At 45.5% G+C, this 17,544-nt stretch overlaps 1 protein-coding gene across 7 annotated transcripts in view; it reads right to left on the reverse strand.

Annotated features, from left to right (window-relative positions):
* elmo1 (engulfment and cell motility 1 (ced-12 homolog, C. elegans)) overlaps positions 1-17,544 on the reverse strand; it is a 117,021-nt gene that overhangs the window by 51,044 nt on the left and 48,433 nt on the right. For all 7 annotated transcript variants that reach the window (XM_064348301.1, XM_064348299.1, XM_064348300.1 and 4 more), the window contains 2 exons: positions 14,234-14,338; positions 10,503-10,611 (listed from right to left, as the gene is read on the reverse strand). In XM_064348301.1, coding sequence (XP_064204371.1) covers positions 10,503-10,611; positions 14,234-14,338 — 214 coding nt within the window. The remainder of the gene's footprint in view (positions 1-10,502; positions 10,612-14,233; positions 14,339-17,544) is intronic.

The raw sequence follows: 17,544 nt of genomic DNA on the forward strand, positions 1-17,544 counted from the left end.
GAGAGGAGTTAGCACAAGGACACCCGACCGTGACATTAATAATCCAGAAATGGTGACAGGACGCTTGATGACGTAGACCTCCGTACATCCAATTTAGAAACAAAAAGCAAAAACATCAAGCGGTATGTATCCATTTGCTGCCATGACGAATCTGGAAATTAAGTGAAGCTCATGTGGAATATGGCGCCTACGCTTCTAAAAAATTAATTGCAAAATTTTTTTTTTGACTAGCAGAGGCTTTCTTGTGCCCCTTGGGCCACAAGAAATTTTGCCGTCTCTGAGACCAGTTTTTAAATATGCAATATTCTGTCCTGTTAAAGACAGAGAGCTAAGTGGAGTTTTTCTTGGTCCGCTAAAAATTCAGACGCAGTCTTAACGTTGAGCCATTTTTCGATAACACTGTCAAGCTGCCATAATGTATAACTTGCTTTGTGCTTCGTTCAGCCTGACTTCATTCTCACATATGAAGGAGTCATCATGCCACCAAGCTGAGGTGGAAACATTTTCTCACCATTTTCCAAAACTTTCATCTGAAAGTTTAGCTCTCAGGTTTCTGTGAGGGGAGAGGGGGTGAAATGTTGCCACTGGGGACTCTAACACTTAATGACAAGTGTTGCCAAGTGCCAAATATCAAGAGAAAATAGTCCCCAGGATGCCCTCCAAAAGTCCTACTCTACTGCTAGAAGTCATTAGTGGTAATACTGTGAGGTTTTAAGAGAGTAACTAAGCTACATAGATAAGAATAATTTCATACTTGCATTTTTGGCCTTTCTGGACAGACAAACACATTAATGGCAAGTGATCTACTCAGAATAAATTGAATAACTAATGTTAAAAGGATCTGAAAGCATAAACATCATTTAGCAGCCATAAAAGTCCCTTGATGGTGTCACAAAACTGCAAAGGTGTCTTAACATTTCCTGGCAACTGAAAATGCAGAACATGTCCCATCAGGGACATATACATGTAACAACTGCATTAGCATGTCCCCGTGAGAAGCAAGGCACCCACAGACTGCCTGTCAGTGAGATACCCGTCCCACTTGTAGCATGCATGCCGTGTGGCCTGGGGCTCAGATAATAATCAGTGGCTCACGGAGCGGATCCATTTGCAGTATTAGATTTTTATCATGTACATGATACGTCATTACTGTGCTCTATTTGGAGAGTTAACACCTTTCAATTGGAAGGTGTTCCATTCTGCATTATTATGTAATGTCCTCAGCACCTCAAGTTTATCACCAACACACTGTTGGTGGCTTGTATTGCTGTACAAGCAGCTTTACAAGCAGACACTTCAGTATTTTTAGTCTTTTTTTTCTTTATTTTTTTTCCGCTTTAAAACATGAAACCCCAAATGCTCCTATAAGCCAGGGAGTCTTCAGAAACCTCAGCACCTAAAACATCCTTCAGCACCAACAAAAACTGCTGGGAGCACTAAAACACGAACAAAACTGAAAAACAAAAACCCTGAAAGTGAAATATCCTTTTAGTCTACAAGACAATCCACCTAGCTTTACTTTTTATTCTATAGTAGCTTAAAAAACAAAACATAAAATGCCCTTTTGTAATAGCCCTGCATTACAACGGTGGAAGAAGAAGAGAAAAGAAAGAGACATCCCTGCAACAAGGACTGCCTCTGAAAGAGTTTTCAGTTCTTTTGGTCATATTTAACCGCCCTTTTGTCCAAGCTTGAACACCAGAAAAACTGAATGTTGGTCTTCATCTTAAAGCACTGCTCATTTGACAGTTCAGTTTTTAAATACTGAGTACATACCCATGTGAAAAAACAGAATGCCGAAGTACACTACTTTATATTTCAGAACACTTGAAGCACTGTATCATTAACCCTGCGTTCACACAGCGAGCAACTCGGTTGATGGGTCGCTCAAGAGTACTAGGCTGAGGGAGGGGCTTCCTGTTGTATCCTCTAAGTGGTTTTGTACAGATACACATTTTTGAAGAAAATAAAAACGGCATTGCACAATGTATCAAAGACATATATTTGCCATACATCCTATAATTTAGTTTCTATAGTTATGTCATGACACTGATAATTACTATTTGTTACTGCTATCTCCTTAGCCAACTAGCAATATATCTCTCGATCTCTGTCACTAGCTAGCTAGCAAGGGATCTCTAATCTATCTCTCTCAATAGCAAACGTTATCTAGCTAGCTAGTCAGAGAGACAGATAGATCGCTAGCAATAGCCAGATCTCTAGTGGTGTATAAAACTCAACGTGTTTGGGTACAAGCCACTTATTTGTATTATAGTCTGCTGCCTATCTTTTAAAAAATTTTAAAAGATATTGCAATGAGTGAAGCCGGACAAAATGATTATTCACAAAATTTGGCATCATATCGGCAGGAGAAATAGATAGCTCAAAAGTCTGCTTAGCTGTTGACGAGCAATGCCCACGAAAAGACAAACCGTGGGCAACATTTTTCAGTTGGCCAGTTGCTTGGGTTGCTGGCTATTGCTCAGCTTCATAGAGAGTGAATAGACTTCCGGCAGATGGTAAACCAAATTGCTTGTGAACGGGGGTAATTAAGTTCATATAATTATGTGTCACGTATTTTTCAATATGGACATGTACATTGATTTAGAGATATAAATGTGATGACTGCTTAGGGTCTAACATATGCATAAATATGTAAAACAATGCACAGATGTAAACTTGTATATCCAAGTTACTGAAGTCATACTATGCAGGATTTATTTGCTTGCTTCACTGCTGTGTTTACAATCAAAAATTCCTCCTCCATTCTCAACCCCACCTATACCCCCAAGATGATGAAGCAACCGCATCAACAAAACAGCTAGATATTTTGCTCTGGCTAGTAATGTCGGTAGCTTTATAACACCGTACTGCAGACTGTTGGGATCACATATCTTAAAAAAATACAGCAATACTGCATTCATACCCGTCAGGCAGTCACAAGTATGCCAAAATGCTCGACTGACATATGCAAAAGCAAAAGCTGTCACTTTGCTGTCATGTGGCTGCCACCCCCTTCAACAGATTGGGGAAGTAGCTTAGCAGAACTCCAGGCTGTGCCCTACCAGCCAAACCCTGTGGCAACAAAGGCACACAAGCACACCTTCACCTAAGATAGGAATTCAGTAAAAAATGCAATGCGTCTCTCCGACAGAGGATATTGGTCTGTAGTAGTCAAACTGCAGTCATCTCTGGAGAAAAAGACCTAACTTATACAGGATAGTAGGACTCCCTGACTGGTTCACTCCCCTATTACCTAGCTAATGATAGCCAGCTAGCCTATATGAGTTGAGAGAAGTGGACTGGAATCTTATTTCTCCAGCCTTAAGTTGTTACTTTGTAAAATATTGGACCCACAACAAATTCACAGGCCATGGGCAGCCAGCAAATGTTGGCAAACCTAACTGACTTTAGTTAGCAAATAACTTCAGCTTCCCAACCGAAACACTGACCAGCCACTTTAGAATAACAAAGACATTAGAAACATTAGAATAACAAATACAGGCAGACAAGCAAGGACTTGACAGAAGAGCACACAGACACAGATTTCTAGTGCATCATAGTAATGACTGAGCATGGTTGTTTTACTATATTTTCAACGTGAAAATCCTGCATAGTATGCCTTTATATATAAACTTGAAAAGAATCATACAATAAACTAAATAAGTTATACACTTTGTGTGGCACCTAAAATATCCTAAAATGTATGCAAAAACAAAAATTTAAAAATAAAGATATCACACTATCTATTGAAAATCATGATACTGGCCTCACACCAGTATCAAGATTCTCATACCTTGAAAATCATCCCACCCCTACCATGAACATCTACTGGCAAATACAGTATAAAGAATGAATAAAAATATTTTGTAGGGGGAAAAATGATTCCTTTCAAAAATAATTTAGAAACATGAATACATATAAAACAAAGTGCACAGGTGTTGAATTCAGCAATTATACAAAAATATGTTTGTAAGCGCAAATAGTATTCTGGGCGGGAAAAGCTCTACCCAAACCCAGTGGTATTTATGCAGAACCAGTCCCCCACGTTTGTAACCCTCTCAAAAGACGCATTTTATTTTTTAATGCCCAACTGCAGCGTGGCTGCCTCTCTGAGTTTGTTTAATTAAATTTTGGTGCCTGAGTGGCTAAGTGCGCCTCCTAAATGATTTAGAGAGGAGTACTGCAGTGCATAGCATTATCAACCCTCCAATCTATTTTCCACGGCCATTTCTCTAATAACTTTTATTTGAAAATGCATAACTCCAGTTTTCATCTCTTGGGTCTTCTGTGCGGACGGTCACACGTTCAAGACTCGGCCTGTTCTTTCAAAAATATTCTAAAAATATTCTCTTAAAGAGTTAAGACAGGAGGGTGAGTTAACAGGAGGCTGATATTTTTAAGTCTTGCATATCATTAATTCATATTTAACCAAGTGTGATACTGCTGCAGATGGTTCCGCTTTTTTTTTCTTTTTTGTTCTAATAAATTTTCGTCTCTTGAGGCGAATTAACAGGAAGCACAGAGATGGCGCTCCCCGCTTTCCCGCAAAACAGACATGAAAATACCGACCCCATGAACCAACAGCTGAAAAGTTGAGCTGTTTCACGCTGGGAGAAGTTAAGCAGTTAAGTGCATCTGGATGCAGCAGTGATCCAAACCCAAGGGCACAGCAGTTCTGACACAGTTAAATTGGTCATTCAGGTGCGAGGTCTATGAATCACTGGTAGGCACACCGGACCGGGGTGCTCTTTAAGGCTCTTAAATGGGCAAAATTACAATTGACTTTTGTTCTTTACGGCGAGAGCACTCGATATTCCCGCTTGGGAACTACGCAGGTTGATCAATCTCCAGGAAACTAGTATTGAGGGCAGCTAAATGAAGCGCAACACAGTGCAGCGCTTCGAGCATATGCTTTGAGCATATGCGATACAGCAAAGGAGATCTCAGCTGCCATTGGGGCAGGAATCGCACGGGCACAGCCTGCAAAGCAGGGAGCGGAAAACAGCGCGGGCACAGAAAGGCCCGTAACGAAACCGCACGCCCTCTTTGAAGATAAGCCGCCCTGCGGTGAATCCTGGGAGCGTGGCTTATCGATGTGTGCGGTTCGCGCTGAATGGCCACTCGCGGGCGTATCGGTCTGCCTCAGAGCGTCCCTCAGAAGGGTTTCCGGAACGATCAAAGGCCCGCTGGTTGGTGCGCGATCTGGGCCCTGCGCAGGCCAGGCACTCTCGCCCTGCTCTGTGCGATAGAGCGCATCGCTTCCAGTAAGAGTGAGCCTTCCTTTCAAACCCCGCTCCGCAGAGCCTCTTGTACGCATGCAGCAGAGCCCGTCGAGGTCCTCACAGATCTGAGCCACACAGGCGCGTCGCGCACGTCGTCCGTAAATCCCCGTTTTAATGCGGCAAGAGCCCCGCAGCGCTTAAGGAAAGCGCGAAGCGCCATTGGTTGTCGTGGGCACCCTGGCCCCATTCGGTGACCAATGGTGCCAGACCGAGCCGGCTGTGCCACCACGCAGGCCAGGAGCGACAGCCGAATATTTACTGCCAAAATGGCCGACCAGAAGGCAATTGGACATCACACGTGTACCCAATTTGCACTTAGTATTGCACCAACCCCAGAGAGAAAGCCTGAATCGTGAAGGGAAAATTGAGTCCCAAAGGCTGCATTAATAATTCATAATCAGAGATGCATCTGCTCTGCACATTTCCGCTTTTTATTTCTATACCGTCAGCATGCAGCTTACAGCATTTCTTCAAATGCGGTGGCGTCTGCTATCGTGAACATAACAATAACATTTTCCTCATGTGAAAAAAAAAGAGAAAACAAGCTTGAACATCAAGCCATTCTTTTGGTGTTCTAGAAAGCTCCGCTTGTGACTAGCCTAAATGTTGGCTATTCCGACAAACCCTTGCCTCTCCATCAGCAGCTACTTCCCCAGCACTTAGCTACACTGCAGACCACTGTCCACCATCTATGGTAAACCTGGGATTTGAACCATCGATTGTTGGTTCTGTTACGGTTATTTTTGCGGTCTTGCATTATGTACTGTCAGCTGTGCTGCCAACTTCAAAGACGTGTTCAAGTGTTTCTCATACAACAGCACCCATAAATTGGGTCAACCATTTTTTCCACAAGGCACGAGATCCACAGGTACTTTCAATATCCGTGCGCCATCCCTATATTACTGGATAAGCACAGTCACCTGGCCAATCACAGAATGTAATTATTTGTGACCGTCGTAGAATCAAAAAAATAATTTACAATGAAATATCAAGAGTGTTCTTTTTGTACGGAGACCAACAGCAGGGGGAATCGGGGGGAGAACAAGGCAGCTCTCAGAGACGGATAACAGTAATCTACGTATCTGACCGCTGACGCACAAAGAACCCATAAAGGAAGTGGTCGAGTCTGCTGATCGCATGTTTGAGGTCACAGATGAGTCAACAGAAGGGCACAGTCATGTTTTGCACATTTGAATCGTTTTGCCAGGAAGATCAGTCGCATGGGATTCAAAGCAGTCGTACGCACGGTGTACCTTGCTTCTGTGAAATCGCTGTTCAGGTGCAGATGGCATCAGAAGTGCCTGTTGGACTTTGAGGTGGATCTCAACGATGTGACAGCGTTCATTTCAGACAACGCGAGGAACATGCTGAGAGCACAGCAGGAAACCCTCAAAGGCTCCACGCCAAATGCATTCCACCCATCTGGCAGCGCCCGCGTCCTGGTGCTGGCGCGTGGCGTTCGGCCAAGCGACTTTCCCGAAGCTGACAAACTTGCGGGAGTTTTTAAGGCGTTGTTCAAACAGAGTTACAGCAGCACGGTGTTCCTAAGGAAAGCACTAATGGAGCAAGGTTCAGGCCTACCAATGAAGCCCCCATCTGAGCCCCATGCAAGACAAGATGGGATGGTGGGTATTCTGCCGTGTGTTAGCATTCCCAGGGCTGCAGGTTATATGCTTGTGGACCTGGAGATGGACATCTCACCAGCTAGTGCTGGGCTGGCACAGTGCAGGGTTTTGAGGCACAGCTCTTGGGACATGACGAAACCTTGTGGAAAAGATCCACTGTTTTGAGTGCAGAGAAATCGCAACATGCATGGAGCGCATACGATATGATGCGACCGCTAAAACACAGATCCCTAACATTGGTTCAGTAGATGAACAGTGCAGCAAAAACAACAAATAGCCAATGAGTCTAACTATTCAGACTAGCCGAGGAGAGAAACTGACAACATACTGTAACCCCGGTGCGCTCCATAGGAAACACATTTCTTTCAACCAGCGCACAAACTCTTTGAGGCAGTTAGGGGTTTTCGATCCCAAGCAAGCCTGCACACTTGACTCGACAAAACTCCCTCTGGACTCGATTCAAGGACTTGACAAGAACTGTTCTTCCGAACTTGTCAATTACACACTGTCTGCGCAAGAAAAGTGCGCTGCGACTGCACTGGGGGAGCTCTGGGAGACAGACGAGAAAATCTTTACAATTACCGCGCCGAAAGCAAGAAGATACTTGTCTGTTCCAATTCCTTGGTGCAGAAAGACGAGTCAAGCTTACACCAAGCACCGTCAAGCAACAACAGAGGAAACTAATTTGATCGTAATTAAATTCAATCACAAAGTTTAAATTTAGTAATCTGCTTTAATCCATTTCATTTTTTACACCCTCACCAGCTCCAAACCCTTGCAGTATTGTGAATAGCCTTCCTCACTTTTAGTGCAGGTGATACAGCCTAAATAAACTCTAATTAAATGTATAGGACACTTCCCACAGAGAAAAAATGGTATGTCATTACACTATAAATATACGCTGTTTCCATAAGCATAGTGAAGGCAGCATGGGACAGTGTGGAAACATTTCTGGCAATCTTTTTTGCAGCGCCAATTGACCTATCATGCTGAAGAGTGAAAAGGATGAACGTGGAGGTTTAATGTCATAATTGTCTAACATATGCAAAATAATGCACTCCTGACCTCTTGCTGAAGGACAAGGTGAGAAAACATACCCATAAATACAAAAGATTTTCAGAAGCCACATTTGCAATAATTACATCCAGCCCCATCCTAGTGATGTCTGTCAATTTGTTGATCCGGTAGCTTTCCACCCCCACTATACACACACGATCTGTGCCTGAACTGTATTTATGTGGGGAAATGACTATATTCCAATATTCATATTCTTGCCATCAACCCAATTCAACAGGAATAATGTCAACATTTTACATGATATCAGACATTATACCCAAAATCCCAATCTCCCACACCAGGATGAACTTTTTGTTGCATTTTACCTGGACGGTATAGGGTTCTATTGTGAGTCTTCTTTCATGTGCCATTATAGTGCTGACCAATCCAACTCATGGGCTTTCCCGCAGCCCCGTTTCATGGTGCAGATATGATTCCAGTGTTAACAGACCTTCCCGGCAACCCAGCTTCATGACATGGATACGATTCGCTCCAACCCCTAACAAAGCACTCCTTATTCAACAGCTGGAGGTCTCATTGAGCTGCTAATTAGTAGAATCAGGTGTGCCAAATTAGGGTTGAGATGAAAACCTACAGGAAGGTTGATCTCCCGGAACAGGGTTGGGAAGGACTGCGTTAAGACTTTCCAGCATGCTACTGTCCGTTCTCCCAGACAGCACAAGCTCTTCTTCATCTTCGGAGGACTCTTCGGAGGACAGACGCACGCGTCCGAGAGGCACGTGGCGACGGAGCGGGTGGGGGTCCCGCCCCCAAGCACGTCCTCCTGCCCGCAAGGACCTTTCAGCTGCCAGTAAAACTACCAGCGCATATGATCTGCATAATATTATTCAATTTTCAATTACCACTTCCTCCTCTTCGGCTGGGGGGAGGGGGTGTGCTAACCGAAGCACAGCTCTGACCAGGCAATAACCAAAGCGCTGTAAATTTGCAGGCTGAGTCTGAAGGTTACCCAATTTGCACCAGCAGCCTGTGCACAACTTTTTTTTAATTTTTTTAAACCAATGATACAAAGTTGCATTTAAAAAGTAAAATAACTCCTGTCAGAGGATGAATAAGCCCGCAGTAGCATATTAAACCAGAAGGGTGTGGAAAATGTATTAAATGAAGTGTGAATGTGTCAACTGAAATGAATTAACTGAAGCGCACAAATACCTTCAAGCACGCATGCGAGCCGTAAGATCAAGAAAACCAAGAGATGCAACTGCGAGAAGTTGGAATACACAGATATTTCCCTTCTTGAATCTAAACTTTAAAAAGCCCACTTATTTGACTTTCTCAAAAGCTCAGACTAGAAAAGCAGAGAACCAACACTACAATTGTAGTCCTTCCTGAATGCCGGCTCAATATTTCTTACACATTCCCAACCGTAGTAATCCGAAGAACATAAAGCCTCAGCAACAAATATAGTGAACTAATGAATACAGTAAACTCTGCAGTTTCCTGCGTTCAGCTTCTGAGGTTAGGGTGGGACCCGGTCCTAACGGGTCCCTGGAGGCACGTTACAGTGGTCAGGGGCCCCAGAAGGCCTAGCGTTACACCAGGGAGGTCCTACAACCTCCCAAACACCCCTTTACACACTGACCCATACCAACGCACACAGTTACCATTCTGTCCTTGCATTGCACGATTCTCTATAAATCTTTAATGTGGAGAGTGCACAGTGGCATTACTGAATGTAGAAAATGGTCACTATACTACCTCAAGGTCACTACAGAACTATGCAATGAGGAATATTTAAAGTGAAGGGCTCAAAAGGGCACTTCATCTCTGGGTTAAATCTAGAAGGTCATTTGATTCAGGCTACATCGATGAGACACATCCAGAGGCCCTCTTCAGGCTAACGCCAGTAAACACTACGCTCAAAATCAAGTCCTTGTCCTCAGAATCAGTCATCTGACTGCTCGCAGCAGTGAGGCCTTCTTTCTGATCATTAACTTCTAATTAAAGACCAAATTAAATGCTGAAAGCATTATTGTCCATTCTTAGGTATCAAACTCATCCACATAGCTTTTTAATACACAGTCTGGCTGGAAACTAGAGAGAGGGAACAACGCCATGCTGGCACACAGCTTGTTTCATCTTTAATTTAGAACACATAACTGCAAGCGCGGGTATTACATTCCCTTACTCAAACAACACCGTGTTTGTGGTTTTTGGAGGACTTCATTTGTTGCCGAAGGTAAGGGGAAAGGCATGCTGTCATTAAGACTACGCAGAATGAGAGCAATTTATCTTTGTTCGCAAGGATACATTCTGACACTTCTGCTAACATACCTGTGGGACCTTTGACAGTGCCACACAATCCCTGGCTTCAGCTCTTTGTGTTTATACGTTTGTCCAACATCAAAAACCCCATGACTGTCCACAAGGCATAGCGCTCTCCTTCAGGGCCTGCTGGTGCTACAGCGCTAATTCAGCTAGTTGGCGGGACACAGGCTGAACTATCCCACATGGCCGAGGCGGCGGCGACCCCGTTCCCCCCTCCCCCGCCCCCCGCAGAGACTGTGGTACTTACGCAGCTCGCCCACTTTGAGGATTTCGCAGAGCATCTTGGTCAGCTCGATGCTGCTCCGCCCGAACGGACACTCGTGCTTGTCCTCCCGACTGCTGTTTTCCAGAACCATCTGAAACGTCAAGCGAGAGGGACCGTTATTAGCCAGCTATACCCACCCCGTCCACCAAAAATGGACTACGAGGCTTCGACTGCTTTCTCCTGGAGCATCATGGTACTGCTGTTAACTAGGGGAGCCGACTGCTTATGTGTGGTCAGTCAGTGACCCTGTGGCTACCTCTCATCGTAATCAAAATTTCCATGGGAACAACTTTTTAAATATATGCACCGTTTCATATGCATTTCACATATTATGAGATTGCATTACGGCGATATTACATTGCGGGACTTTGATGAAATGGAACCATGTCCTTAGGAACAATGCATTAAAAGCACCCGATTAAAAACGCAATTCAAAGATATTTTTAATCGAGACAGGTGAGGCTAAAACCATACTGAAGCGCTCAACCAGCCACCCCGTGAAGAAACAGGCCGTGTTGCATTGGGAAAGCTTGTCGCCCGCACAAACAGAAATCTATGGGGAGGTACAGAGGCTAATCACACAAAAGCACTGCACCATGGGCTCTTATAAGAAGCTTTTATTCGGGGTGCAAATCTTCACGGCAGCACAGGGACAAAAAGGAAAAGCAGAAACTCTCTCCGCTCAGTCGAAACACACCGGCGGAGCAATGGCCTCTTAAATGAAAGAGATGGGAAATGCCCAGAGCGGAGCGAGCCTAAGCCAGCATAGTCACAGCCCAAAAACTTAAATACTGTCTGACGTTGTGGGGCACCGCAGAGCTCAGAATGATCCGCCTTTACCTGGCCAGTCATAACCCCCCCCCTTGTTGAAAAGCGAGGTACTCAAACCAAAAAATGTAAAATGGCGAAACACATACGCATGTAAATACCATGAAATAACAGGTGATCGTCTGTACTTTTGTCTCATATTCATCTATTGATCTCAAATCCAAATGCCTCCAGAATATCACAAAAATAACTCATCTCACTCAGTTCCCATACTTTTGGAGGGCACAGCATATGCTTATTTAACCGCTTTTAATCCAGTAGGTTTCCAACATGGGACTTTTTCTTTTGATATGCATTAGTATAGATATAGGTATTTGTAATATTTCTCATGTATCCCTCAGCTTAGCCAAGGGCAGTGCATTATGTTCTACTTAACCAGCTTCACAATTATCTCCTTGGATTTTGATCTGAGAAAGGGCCTAAAACAGGAGCCTATCCCTCTCGTCGATTTCCTTAATAAAAATCTTGAAAGCGAGGTCTCATTCATAATTCCCTTAGATCAACCATTTCAGAGACTATGCTTTTCAAAGAAATGCACATTGTCCAAGAAAACAAATGATCATAGCTTAAAGACAATGAACAAAGACCAGAGGACGTCTTCTTACAACTGAGCAGCGCCAATGCATTACATTATATGGGAATTAGCATTCAAGTTGCGTCGGACAAGCAGCGGCTAGAACTGTTTAGCATGTACACACGGTAATCTTACGCTTTCACCACAGCGATCCGGAGAACGGCGAACGACAGTTAATTCGCTATTAAAATGCGGCGGTATTTGAACGCAAGGAGAGACGTTGACGGCTGGACGGTCAGACCCGGGTACGATCCACCTGCAGCGGAGGCAGAGCGCAGAGGCCAAAGCGCACCTCGGCATTCATCACCTGACCCCGCGGCCCTCATCTCTGCGCACGCCGTCCGACGAGCGCGCCGTTCGTCCGCCCCGACGAGCCTCAAAACCGAGCACGCGGCTCAAAACGAAATCTAACGCGACCGATTTAAGACCGATTTATGAGAGCCGTCGCCGATTCGCTTTCACGGGAAATACTCAGCTTTGATGAGCAGAAGTCATTTGCCGCAGAAAGGATCGCATGCAACAAAAGAGAAGAGCAATAGCGAGCGTCTGTCCTGACTTTCTCTGAAGAGAGGCACAGACTGAAAAGGTGAAAGAGTAATTGAACCGTTAAAAAAGCCGGTCCCGGTGGTTTTGACTTCTGATGCAAACCGTCTCGGAGCCAGGAACGCGATGGATTATTCAGTAAAAAGGAAAAGGTAAGCTCGCGATTAAGTTACAAGCGTCGTATAAGTGCAATTACGTTTCAAACGGAGCAAGAGGAAGCAATAAGTGACAAACTGTTTCATTGATCCTCCAGAGCCTAGCGCACTTTAGTACTTTCTGAAATAACTTTGTAAAGCTTCGGAGTCACTGAGACTGAGGAAGGGGCAGAGACACGCACAAGTCAATAAGACAGATGACAAGCGTGGCCCAGAGTCACCTTCACCCCCCAGCACAGGGACCGGGAGGGCAGGGACCACGAGTGCAGGGGCCAGGGTTAATTATGTGAAAAATACACTGTATGGCAGTGCCAGCCTGGTTTGGAGGGCACCATGCCAACACTTGCGACTTACGCAAGAAATATCAGAACCTCTGGGCTACAGGCAAGGAGCTCATTGAGATTCTGCTTAAAGTCTCATTGTGTTCTTGCCAAATTCAAACAAACACTGTGTCGCTTTGAAAGCGTGAGCTGAGAAGATTTCGCTTTTGCATTCATATAACAGTTTGGTCCAACGGAAGATTGCAACTTGCGACACTACGGAATTTAAGACATTACTTGGCCAAAAGTAAGTGGACACCTGCCATCAAACATCTCATCCAAAATTATGGGCATTAATATGCAGTTGGTCCACCCTTTGCTGGTATAACAGAACGGCAAGGCTTCTTTAGTGTGAGTATTATTTAGGTGGGCACTGATTAGGCGATTAGGCCTAGCTTGCATTTGGCTTTCCAACTGATCCCAAAAGGTGTTGGATGGGGTTGAGGTCAGGGCTCTGTGCAGGCCAGTCAAGTTCTTCCACAGCGTTATCAGCAAAATCATTTCTTTATGGACCACGCTGTGCGCCAAGGGGAATTGTCATGCTTTAACAGGAAAGGACCATCCCCAAACTGAATCATCTAGAATGTGATTGTGTGCTGTAGCTTTATGATTTGCCTTCACTGGAACAAAAGGCCTAGCCCAAACCATGGAAAACAGCCCCAGACCGCGGGGAGTCCAGATAATTTTGGTCATATAGTGTATATCATACCGGTACTGTAGGAGGTGTGCATGTATTGTGCCCGAATTTACAAGGATATTTTAAAAACATTTTTTAGTAGGACTAATTCCTGAAAATGAAGGCTTGCCATTGTAAAAAGCATGTATAATATGCAACGCTAATTTCAGCTGTTGTCACTATCAGTCAGGGCAGCAATTTGGCCAGAACAAATGATAGAAAAACTTCTATTTAAAACAATGGTAGCGGTAGCTAATCTTATTAATGTTACTACTTAGTCCAAATAGAAACAATTACTCTTGAAAGCCAGTCATTTATTCTTCTTCAGTATTTTCAAGTGCACACTTGCCACACAACGGAAAAGTCCCAATTTACTGCATTGAATTTTCACAATAATTCATAGTCACGCTTGCTGTGAAATTTTTGGACAGAAGTGTAAATGGATATAAGCTGGTCATAAATGCAAATGCTGAAAGCATCATAAATTAAAATAAAAATTATTGCTTCAAATTAAAACACAGCAGACCCCAAAACCATAAAAGCTAGAGGGAGGACTTGTGACAGGGAAGTGTGAGTCAGAGGAAGGTTCTGGAAGGTTCCGGTCCCTGCACGCTCACCCGGATGTAGGCGTCCTGGTGGTGCTTGGCGAAGTAGAGCATGTTGTCCAGGGCCAGCATCCCCGGCGGTATCTGCGTGAAGTCCACCGCAGGGTTGACGTGGTTCTGGGAAAGAGACGGATGGGCGAGAACGAGTCAGTATTCCACACACAGAAGGTAGGAAGCATTGCAGCTGCCCTGATCTGAACGTACAAATCACCCACAGCCCTGCAGGGCAGCTGTCTACAGTCAGGATTCGATGACAGGTCATTTCTTTAGCAGAACTCTCCAGACTATAGCATGTTCAGATACACTGCACATTAGCCTTAGCAGTCAGTGCTATCCACAGCAAATATTGCATGTATTTTATGTCGGGATATTTTGCTTAAATAACATTGTTATTACCGAGGCTGGAACAGCAGCGGCTGAACTGGGACTCGAGCCTAAAAACCATTTAATCGTATTTGCGGATCCATTACCCCTCCCCCCCCGCTCATTCCGCCAAAACCGCTGTGCAGCAGCGCTTCTGTTCTGATCTCTTAATCTGATCGTAAAGAAGCGCGCTCTGTTCCTCCCCCATCTGTCCGACCGCCGTTCACTTTTAATGCCTTATAAAGCGCGTCAGAGCCGCCAACTCCGCGGGGGAGGGCCGAGCCCGACCGCCGACGCGCTCGCGCGGTGCGTAGAGCTGCTCGAGGCCAGGAGTAAATTTATCCAGACAAAACTCATTCCACCGTATGGGACTGAAACCCCCCCCCCCCCCAAAATAAAAACACCCACACACCCGCACTTCGTCCACTGAATCGCAGGTATTTCGTTCATTCGAATCGTGTATACGTAGTTATACGGGGTGTCCAATCTTATCCGAAAAGGGTCGGTGTGGGTGCTGGTTTTTGTTTTGGCCCAGAACTATGACACCTGATTCTACTTATCGAGGTCTTGATTAAAGGCCATGATTAGTTAATTAGTTGAATCAGGTCTCAAAACCTGCACCCACACCGGCCCTTTTCTGATAAGACTGGACACCCCTGACATAGTTGCTTTAGGTTGATATGGAACACCAAACCCCTCCAGTGGCCCTGATTTAAAAGCCAAAGACAACTCCACCACGCCAGAGGTACTGAACCGAACAATGCTACATACATCACTTCCACAGTGTGTTATTACCCAGAAATCCCCAGTCTGCAGGACCTCGGGCAGAACGATGGAAGGCCCACAGAGCAAATGCTCACCGAACCGCACTTCAGGCCCTTTTCTCTCTTTACAGAACACTTCACTATTTACTCGGCAAACGCAGGTGATTTAAGCAGAAATCTGCGGCAGCAATAGTAAATTTGGAAGAGGTAGAGGAGGGGCAGGAGGAGTGTATGTGCTGTAGCAGTATTAGTAGTAGTGCCAGACTAGCATCAGGGCCATAATTTGGGGCAATTTACAGGACGCTAAAAGATAAATGTGAAAAAATACCCATCGCTGCTGTTCACAGAAATAACAGCCATAAGCGAGTGCTGTATGCAATTTAGGTACCACAGCGACAGAGCATAAGCCGTAAACACAACAGAATACAATTCCAATCCCTTGTGTCATCAGATTGAAGATATTGGGCCCACATATTGTGTATCAGAGGATGTTGAACGAAGCAAATATTGGCTGCCCAGTTTTCACTGAACTGGCTGTGATATGTAACTGGATTCGTAGACAGACGCGTCCCGTCACATCTCTCCAGCACGCAGCAGCCTGCCGCCATTTAAAACCTGGCAGGGGTCCCACCACCGGGGACCCGACCCGACGGGCCCCGGCGCGGACGGCGGGGGGTAACGGGACGGGACGCACGGCTGATTAGGGACAGCGGCGGAGGGCTGGGGAGCGGACCGTCTCCGCCGACAGATTCGCCTCAGCCCCCCGTCCCGCAGAGAGGGAGAAAAATAAAAAAAACGGGATCGCCCCAGACAGCTTATCAAAGTCAGGGGCTGTGCGGCCAGGAGCCCGGAGGACTCGAGGAGAGGGGGAAACGGAAGGCTAATTTCCACACGGCCTCCACAATCTCCACCCGTCCAGCACCTCCAGAGAGAGAGGGGGGAAAAGAAGACAGAGAGCGCTGAGAACTTTCCCGCATTCTCACAACACCCGCCGGGCACAGGAGGAAGAAAAAGAAATAAATAAGAATGTCTTCAGCCTATCTGTCTTCTTCAGAGAATTCAGTATTTACAGCATTCCCCTGTTATGACACTGTGAGATCTGCTGTTCAGAGACCCCCATTATAGAGGTCTAATAATATGGAAAACAGTATGTGGGCTGGAAACATTATCACGTGACACAGGAATCGCATGTTGCCTTACATTATTTATATGCTTAGCAGACTTCATTACCTGGTAATGGATGAAAACCAGAGGTCAAGTTGTCTGTGTAGCCTAATTACGCAGACGGATGTTCGCCGTAAAAACCATAATTCAGGCGCCTCGTCTCAAGGGGGCAACAGGGGAGCTCCACCTGGGGTTTCGTCCTCCAGCCCCGCGGTCACGTTCTTCTTCCCCCCCCCCCCCGCACCCCCCACGCGTCACGACAGCCGCCGTCGTAATGAGGAAGGGCTGGATCTCAGGGGGGGGAGACCGGGAAACAGGGGGTCTCGCCGAAAAGACAAACTGCCCCCCTGGAAACGTCAGGAAGCGGCTCGCAGTTCACAGGAAACGCCAGAGTGGATAATTCGAAGCGGCGTTTCTGTGACACGGCCCAGAGCGCCAAGCAGGGGCGAGATCAACACTTCGGGAGAAATAACCGCATGGTTTTACCGTGACAAGCCACTCAGGAGACCAGAAACACCGAGGTACAGAAACCCCCAGCAACACTAACGTGATGAAAACGAATGTCAAGATAACGCAATATAAATGCCGTCCGAGATAAATGTATTTGCACGCACCGAAACGCAATGTTACAAAACACAACGATCTCCCTCGTAGAACAAAAAAAAATATTGCCGTTTATGTGCAAATAAAGTGATGAGAACGGTGATGAGTTACAAGGCTGTTGCATTTTTTATTTCCGGGGATGCACCTGCGGCACGGTTCGAATGTGCAGAAAGACTCGGTGTTATATTGAGCTCTGTGAACCCGCAGAGCTGCTGGGCTGGCTCTACAGTAAATTAGCCTCGTGGCTCTCCTGCGCGGTGGATTCAACAGATACGGACGCCGAGCGACGCTCCTTCTCTTCGACGAGCATCACGTGCAAATCTTCAGTGGCCTCCGTCTCCTGAATAAACACCCGAACGATAAATAAACACCCTGTCTAATTCAACCGATCTGACGGACGAAACCGGAAAAAAATAAAGAAGAAAAAAA

This window comes from Anguilla rostrata, chromosome 8 (assembly GCF_018555375.3).
Source record: "Anguilla rostrata isolate EN2019 chromosome 8, ASM1855537v3, whole genome shotgun sequence".
NCBI classification, from domain to species: Eukaryota; Metazoa; Chordata; class Actinopteri; order Anguilliformes; family Anguillidae; genus Anguilla; species Anguilla rostrata.